This window comes from Phalaenopsis equestris, unplaced genomic scaffold, assembly GCF_001263595.1.
Source record: "Phalaenopsis equestris unplaced genomic scaffold, ASM126359v1 Scaffold000238, whole genome shotgun sequence".
NCBI classification, from domain to species: Eukaryota; Viridiplantae; Streptophyta; class Magnoliopsida; order Asparagales; family Orchidaceae; genus Phalaenopsis; species Phalaenopsis equestris.
In genome coordinates, this window is record NW_018164680.1 from 1 (window position 1) to 8657 (window position 8657).

The 8657-nt window shown below is 37.0% G+C and overlaps 1 protein-coding gene and 1 pseudogene across 1 annotated transcript in view; both read right to left on the reverse strand.

Moving 5' to 3' along the window:
- Window positions 1-1103: 1103 nt before the first annotated feature.
- Window positions 1104-2462, reverse strand: LOC110023976 (annotated as a pseudogene).
- A 1107-nt stretch (window positions 2463-3569) lies between these two features.
- Window positions 3570-8657, reverse strand: part of LOC110023977 (threonine--tRNA ligase, chloroplastic/mitochondrial 2-like) — a 24099-nt gene continuing 19011 nt past the window's right edge. Inside the window, exons 2-7 of the mRNA XM_020723656.1 lie at window positions 6606-6752; window positions 6357-6504; window positions 5778-6031; window positions 4699-5076; window positions 3936-4244; window positions 3570-3798 (exon numbers count right to left, since the gene is read on the reverse strand). Coding sequence (XP_020579315.1) covers window positions 3592-3798; window positions 3936-4244; window positions 4699-5076; window positions 5778-6031; window positions 6357-6504; window positions 6606-6752 — 1443 coding nt within the window. The 3' untranslated portion in view covers window positions 3570-3591. The remainder of the gene's footprint in view (window positions 3799-3935; window positions 4245-4698; window positions 5077-5777; window positions 6032-6356; window positions 6505-6605; window positions 6753-8657) is intronic.

Consider the following 8657-nt stretch of genomic DNA (forward strand, 5'->3'; position numbering starts at 1 on the left):
CTTGCTTGTTTATGAAAAGGCCTATTTCACTTTTTTGATGTAATATGAAAATTTCAAGTGTTATAAATGTGAAAAGTAAACTTTAGATGTTAGACATGAATATACATAGGAATTTAGGTGGTATCAATATAAATGCTCAAATTAATGAAGATTTACATGCATACCACTCAATTCTAATGTATTTACATATTTGTTGAAATTCAGAATAGTTGAATATCAGAATAATGCGAAATTAAGCATAATTTATTTTATTGATATGAGAGGGTATAAATAACTCTTACATGAATCCTAGGATAAAAAAGATGATAAAAAAGAAATAATACGAAAAGAAAAATATTTCACCTAATATCTCTAATTAAGCAATTCATATTAATTATTTGGAGAAAAAGAAAATAGCATAAAATGAAAAAGTCTAAAATAAGAAAGGAAATAACTACTAATCCAGTAAAATAAATATAAAATAGAAAAAAAAAATAAAATTATATTAGAAAATAAATTTAATTCTCATAAGTTTTAAAATGAATAAATTATTTTCTAATATAACTTCTAATACCCCCCTCAAGTTGAAACATGGTTGAAAACTATGTTCAACTTAGATCTGAAATCATAAACAATGAGCGACGAAAATCCTGTGAGGAAGAACTTGAAATCTTCATTCCATACTGCAGTTGCCTTTCACCACAGTTCCTGCAGTGTCTCTAAGTAAGTAGAAGATTACTACAGGTAATGTTGCAGAGGAATTTGCAGAGAAATAGACAGCATGCAGAACAATCTAACTTCTAGTTAACTGCGGTTTTCTTTGACTGCAGTTTCTACAGTGTGTAGGTAGACGGAAGACACCTACAGGTAATGCTCCAGGAGAGTTTCCAGGGAAGTAAACAACTGTGATTGACTTTGTCTACAACTCCTGTAATGTCTGTAGATAGACGGAAGACTCTTACAGGTAATGTTATAGAGAAATTTGCAGGAAAGTTGACAATTGTGATTGTCTTTCATTGCAATTCCTACAGTGTATATAGTTAAGCAGAAGGCTCCTACAGGTAATGTTACAGGTTGTCTTTGACTGCAGTTTTTGCAGTGTGTAGGAGACGGAAGACACATACAGGCAATACTACAAGAGAGTTTGCAGGGAAGTAAACAACTGTGATTGACTTTGTTTGCAACTCCTGCAATGTCTGTAGGTAGACGAAAGACTCTTATAAGTAATGTTATAGAAAAATTTCCAGGAAAGTGGACAATTGTGATCGTTTCTCATTGCAATTCTTGCGGTGTATGTAGTTAAGCAGAAGACTCCTATAGATAATGCTGCAGGGAAGTTTGCAAGGAAGTTTGCAAGAAAATAGACAACTAACAGGAAAACCTACAAGATATGACTTGCAGAAAAAGGAAAAACTCTAAAGGAGGATGAGGGTCCGCTGCAAGAAGGATTCCGAAATAGGGCCTGATGTAGGAAAAAGTTTTAGAAGAGGGCCTAATGCAAGAAACACTCCAGAGGTCATGCCGCAGGGGAAAAACTCTGGAGGAAAACACTCTGCACTGAAGAGGGCATGTAACAGGATACTTCCGGTTGCAGAGTTCAAGTAGCAGAAAAGGAGCTGCATGAAGTTTTTTGGGCAGTAGGAAAGAAACGATGGAGCCCTCACCACCATACCAATGCACAAAGGCACGCTTTAAATACATAAGATCAAACTTATGATCGATGCGAAAGAACAACTCTTCAAAGTTAGTGGACTTAGATATCAAGCAAATCGCTCTCTGCACCTTGGCAAGGTTGCCACCAGGAACAACAGTAGGCGGCTGGTAATTAATGCCACACTTAAAGCCAGCCAAGTAGCAGTTAACAAATTGGATGGCGTGCTTGGTCTTAATGGTGACAATAGTAGCATTCACATCCTTGGGCACCACATCTCTTTAATACATGAGACGACAAACCATGTACTTGCCATAGTGGGGATCACATTTGGTCGTCATGGAGGATGGCTTAAAGGCACTGTTGGTGATTTCGACAACAGAGAGTTGCTCGTGATATGCTTTGTCAGTTGAGATAATAGAGTGTTGGATGAAAGCATGAAATGGATCCGCGGGTATGGAACAAGGTTAGACTGAAACTAAGTCACATCCATGTTCAGTGCGACATCAAACCTAAGGGAGGCAGTGAAGGATGAAATCACCTGGGAAGCCAGCCGATTAAAGTTGGTGTATGTAGTGCGCTCAATAATGTCAAGAGAATGCCTGCAAATGTCATAAATAGCTTCATTATCTAGGAGAATGGCAACATCGGTGTGCTTTAGAAGGGAGTGTGTGGAGAGGACACTACTGTAAGGCTCAACAACTGATATGGACACTTAGGGCGATGGGTAAACAGTAAAACCTAGCTTTGATTTTTTGTCATAACCGACAAATAATCTCTCAAGGAGAAGGGAACCAAGGCCAGAACCACTCCCTCCTCCATGAATTGCAGAAAATCAAGGAAGTCAGACTGCTGGAAATTGGGAAGCCGACTAAAAATTTGGACAAGCAGAGGAAATCAGGGAAGTCGGAAGCCGGACTGCTGCAAGGAGCATGCTTCAAAAAACAGTGAGAAGGACCTACAGAAAACAAGTGGAGAAGACCGTCGGTTGTGCTTGCAGGGAAGTTCGGTAGCTGCTTCCAGGGAAGACCGGCGGTTGTGTTGGAAATCTGGAAGGGCTAGCCGACTGCAGAGCAGGCCAGTGGTTGGGAAAAATAGCTAGAGGGGACTGCTAGGAAAAAATACAAGAGCCCTACAGGGAGAGAGGAAAAATTTGTTGTTTCAAATACCAAGATGATTGTCCCTCTCCTCCTGCACGGAGGATGAAAGGAAGGGAGTCTGGTTGTTCTGGAAGAAGGAATGGAGGCTAGGGTTAGAATTAGACTCTCATACCATGTTGAAATTCAGAATAATGCAGAATTAATGAAAATTTATTTCATTGATATAAGATGAGGTATAAATAACCATTACATGAATCCTAGAATAGGAAAAATAATAAAAAAGAAATAATAAGAAGGGAAAAATATATCACCTAATATTTCCAATTAATAAATTCATATTAAATATTTGGAGATAAAGGAAATAACATAAAATAGGAAAGAAAATAACTCTTAATCCAAGGAATTAAATATAAAATAGAAAAGAGAATAAAATTATATTAGGAAATAAATCTATTCCTTATAACTTCTAATGAATAAATAATTTCCTAATATAACTTATAACAATAACTAATATCTAAACTTCAATTTTTCCATATGTGCTACCTTACTTATGCATGAAAAGGTGTATTTCACTTTCTAGAAGTTAAAATATTGATATTTTTGATGTGATATGAAAGATTTGCATGATGTAAATGTAAAAATCAAAAGTTTAGGTGTTGGGTGGTATGTAAGTGCCCCATTACTTATTTGACATTATGCACACTTCTTAAACCATTCACTCGCAAAAGGCCTGCATTCCTAGTCCCATGCTCCGGTTTAGGTTAATTATTTTAATAAAAAAAGGCTCAGAATCTACATGGTAAATTGTAATGCCAAGATACTTTAATTATTAACAAAGAAACCAAACGATACATGCTTAGATCATACCTCAGAATCGGTGACAGGTAAAAGTCGAGCTTGGATAGGAGAGATCCAGAGTGGAAAATCGCCAGCATAATGTTCAATAAGGACGCCAAAGAACCGCTCCAAGGACCCAAGAATAGCTCTATGGATCAAGATAGGTCGTCTTTTTTGAGCATCGGAATCTACATAAGTAATGTCAAAGCGCTGAGGCAAGTTAAAATCAACCTGCAAAAGTCACACAGAAAAGCTCCTCAGTAAATTTTACTTACTATCAAAATGATATTTTGATTAAAAAAAAAGAAAGCTTTGATCTCTAAGAATGTGTTCATGAAATAACATGTAGAAAATTTTGCATGATTGACCTGAACAGTGGAACATTGCCATTTTCTCCCAAGTGCATCTTCAATTTTGAGATCGACCTTTGGACCATAAAATGCGCCACCACCTTCATCTACTTGGTAGTCCCAACCTTTATCGCTCAAAGCATCTCTCAGTGCTTTAGTTGCTTTCTCCCATATCTCATCACTGCCAACAAACTTCTGTGGCCTAGTTGACAGGTTTATTTCATATTTTCTAAAGCCAAATTGAAGCAATATCTCTTCTGTCAAATCAAGTACATCCCTGATTTCATCTTTGATTTGTTCCTCCAAACAAAATATATGTGCATCATCCTGCATGAGCAGAATATTGTCAGTTCATTACGGAAGCTGTGTAAAAGATTTATTAACATGACGAGCCGTCAAACAATAATAAACAATAATAAACAATAAATACAACATGGATCTTCTGTAGAGAGAGAGAGAGAGAGAGATACAATGAAGACTTCTGGAAGCTTTGAAATGATTGAAGATAGAAGAGAGAGAAACAAATCTCGCACAGCCAAGATGGAGGCACTTGAAACAAATTTTAAGAGGAAGAAGCCATGCAAAGCATCAAATTCATTTAAATAATCACAATTTTATAGTCCACATATTACATGATCATTGGACCTTAATTATAATAGAACATGCTACAAGATAAGGCTTTACAAACTGACAAATGACCATATTTCACATCAAAATTAAAAATAATCCATATTTTCCTATATTAGATCCATCATACACAGAAATCATGAGAAAGACAAACCTGGGTGAACCCTCTCACACGAAAGAGGCCATGCAAGCTACCGGAGAGTTCATAACGGTATACTGTTCCCAACTCTGCCAATCTGATCGGAAACTCCCTATATGAATGCAGCTTATGCTTATAAACTAAAATGTGGTAAGGACAATTCATGGGCCGAAGCTGATAGAGTTCATCTTCAATATTCATCTGATCATACATATTTTCCTTGTAGAAATCTAAATGCCCACTAATTTTCCAGAGATCTGCCTTCGCAACATGAGGAGTATAGAGAAGTTCATAACCATGTTGTAAATGAATTTTCTTCCATGAATCTTCAATGATGTGCCTAACCATGGCACCTTTAGGATGCCAGAACACCAGGCCACCACCAGCATCTGCCTATAAAATGCACCCAAGAATTAGATAGTCTTAGTTAAAGGTCTCGGTACAATTGAAAAGAATAAAAAAAAGAAAAACTGGCAATTAAAGGATCAAAAAACATTAAAAATGAAACCATATAGGAAAGCAAAATCATAAGACAGGAAAGACAGTTAACTAAAAAAAAAAACTCTGTAAACATCTAATCATACAAATTTATGAAATGATCATTTACCAGGCATTTAAAGAGGTAATAAATAACTAAACTAGAAAGAACATTCATCCAAATAAAAAAATATTTTGGCAGGATATCATAAATACTAACATTATTACACAATGCAAGATCTTAACTGGAAGGTCGTTTTTTCACCAACATGAAGCTAGAAATACAATGATGCTTGCCAAGCGTTTAAAGGTTAGCTTTCAACAATTAGTATTAAGATGAATGAACATGGCATAGAAAAATATAACCGATTAAAATATTAAAAAGAGCAGATCTGTCAAATTAGTTCCATAGTAATGACTCCCAAGTATGGCAGTAATATTTATAAGCCTTTCAAGTCAACTTGTTTAATTATTAGTCAAGTTTACATGATACTGGAATTTGCAACCCATTCATGTGAGAAAGAACCAAATATTTATAACCATAATTTATGAGAACACATAAGGCTATTTGGCTAGAAAAATTGACAGTATAAGAATTCTAAAATTAAGAAGAAGACCTGAATAGAAAAAAGATCAAGATCCTGGCCCAAACGCCTATGATCACGCCGCTTCGCTTCCTCTTTAAATTTAAGGTATGCTTTTAGCTGCTCCTCAGTCTCCCATGCTGTACCATATATCCTTTGCAGCATTTGCCTATTTTCATCTCCCCTCCAATAGGCCCCAGCAACTGATTCAAGTTCAACTGCCTTTGCATTAATATGTCCAGTAGAGTCAACATGGGGGCCGGCACAAAGGTCCCACCACTCATCTCCTGTTTTCAGTAGATCTTAATGAGCAAAGATTTGACTGATAGATAAAGCAATGAAAAGAAACAAAAATAAAAAGTGTCAAACAAGTTCCCCGACTATTTATTTACTCCCGGAGCCTATAAAAGTGTCAAATTAGTTCCCAGACATTTTAAATTGGGGTTGAAATAGTTCTCCTAATTAGTCCTCCGTAGGAATTATTTCAGCCCATATTAAAAAATTCTAAAGACTAAATTGACACTTCGAGAGACTTGGGACTAAAATGCCCCCTGCAAAGAATCTTTGAGCAATTTTGACACTTTTGATTATAAATAAAATAGCTTATCAAACCTATATGATAAATAGTAATAGAATCTTGCTTGATGCTTTCCAGGATCTCCAGTTTGTAAGGCTCATTGATTGCTGATATTCTGTTTTTAGCTTCTTCTCTGGAAACATCTTCTTTCAGTAAAGGTAGATTGCGCTTAATGATCCGATCCTACAGATGATGCAAGAAATAAATTCCGTGCCCTGAAATGATAAGCAAATCCCAATTAAAAAATTAAGTGGCCTTCAAACCATGATTCACACTATTCTTACCATTTCCATTTTTATTCTCTTCAAATCCCTATCAGTTAAAGGCTCCATGTCAAAGTCATAATAGAATCCATTGTCTATCCAAGGACCAATTGTAACCTTGGAATTTGGGAATATTTTCTGAACTGCCATAGCCATTACATGTGCACACTGAAGTATACAACAAACATATCTTTTCAGATATAAGTATAGCAAATATACCATTCACATCGTTGATAACAGAAACTTAAATGTTTCAAAAGCTATTTATAAATATTACTGCCATACTTGGGAGTCATTACTGCCTGAATCTCAATTTTGTACATGCCTGAATCTCTTTATTTATAATTAGAATGCTCAATATAGTTTATTATATATCAATCATAAACAAAAAATTAGCAAAAGAATCAGTCACTACTGCAACCAAAAGCCTAATTGTGTTGGAAGAAAATCCAACCGAAGCTCTCCTATAGATACAAAAAAGTGGTAATAAAATATTGCAACATGCAATAATAAGGGATGTAAGATATCTAAAGTATAAGTTGTAAATAGCACCACCAGAAGATAATCGAACCCAAAATCCAAGATGAGACTCCAACTCCAGCCCACTTGAGGGTCAAAAGAATGATTGATGTGGCATGGAAATTGAGTAGGAGAAAGATATAAACAGGCAATCGAGTCATGATATTACCATGTCCTGTACAAAATTGTTAGACCTGATATATCTGAAAGAATGAGGAGAAATGAATATATACAGCAGTTTGACTCCGCAAATTAGTACTAGGAAATTTTAAAAATTGATATTTTACCAGAACCAATATTCCCAAACCAGTTGTTGATGACTGGGATTCAATGTTCTAATAAGTGGTCAGAAACCTAAAAGATGATTAGTGCTTGGATGAAAATTTACATAAAATTGAATTAGATGAAGCCAACACCAATTATTCAAATTTTTATAGCAAATTACCAAAACGTTTATAATTAATTCATTTACGAGAAATAGGTTGAGAAGGCCACTTCTCACAAGTTAAGCCCATAAAGAAATTGGTTTTGACATATTCAAGTTTTGAAAACGTTTATATCCATAAAACAAAATTGGTGAAGATAACTGTTGACCTCATTTTTAGTGAGGTCATAACTTCCTACTCCTACAACCTAAAATCTAGCCTTAGAAGTTCTTGTTGACCATCCCAGCGGACTAGTAATGGAGCCCACCTCCCGTAGAACTTCAAACCGCTTCTTTACTCATTTTTGAGAAGAACTCGCATGAGTGGTTCCAAGCACTCAACTTCTAATTGCAAGGGCTAAGGACCAGCATGTAGAGGACCCGAAAATAAGTTCCTACAGGATCATACGGCCTTAGGTGAACCCTTTGTGACTCGATTACTCGTGAACGCCGCAATTCACGCACTCACTGCACCACACACGACTTTGACTTGAATCGACTCGCCTGTCGGCAAACTCGTCTGGATGACCCCGGATGGCGAAACGGACCGCACCAACGCGTCCGGAACGTCAATTTTAGCTAGGAAAGACACCCATATTGTTGTGCTTCCACACGTGCATAAATGACACGGAAATCAATGCATTTTTTTAGCGGACCCGAGCTGAACCCAGGTTCAACTCGGGTTTGACTTGGGCTGGATAAGGCCTAAGCCCGGGCTAATTATTTCAGCCCACAGATTTCAAAATTCAAAATTCAAATTTCAAATATATCATTAATTACATCAGAATTTGATATAATGAAGATTAATTCTTTTCCAATTAATCCTCCTCTACGCAAGGAAGGTATTTAATTTCCCCGCCAATGTTGTCCCGTAACGGCTCTTTCTCCAGCAGGCCTAATTCTTTTCCTCGGCAGCAAATGAGATCCTCTGCTCCCGCTCGTCTCCTTCCTCGGCAGCAAACGAAATCCCCGCTTGTTCCTGCTCATCTCCCTCGCTCGACAGGACTTCCTTCCAGCGATCCTTCTGCGTCGAAGAAACCTGTTCCTTGCCCGATCCCGTCTCCCGCACCGAAGCCGCGTATCACGTCTCCTCTCTTCCTCGACTCCCTCCCCCCGCCCGCCCCGCCTCT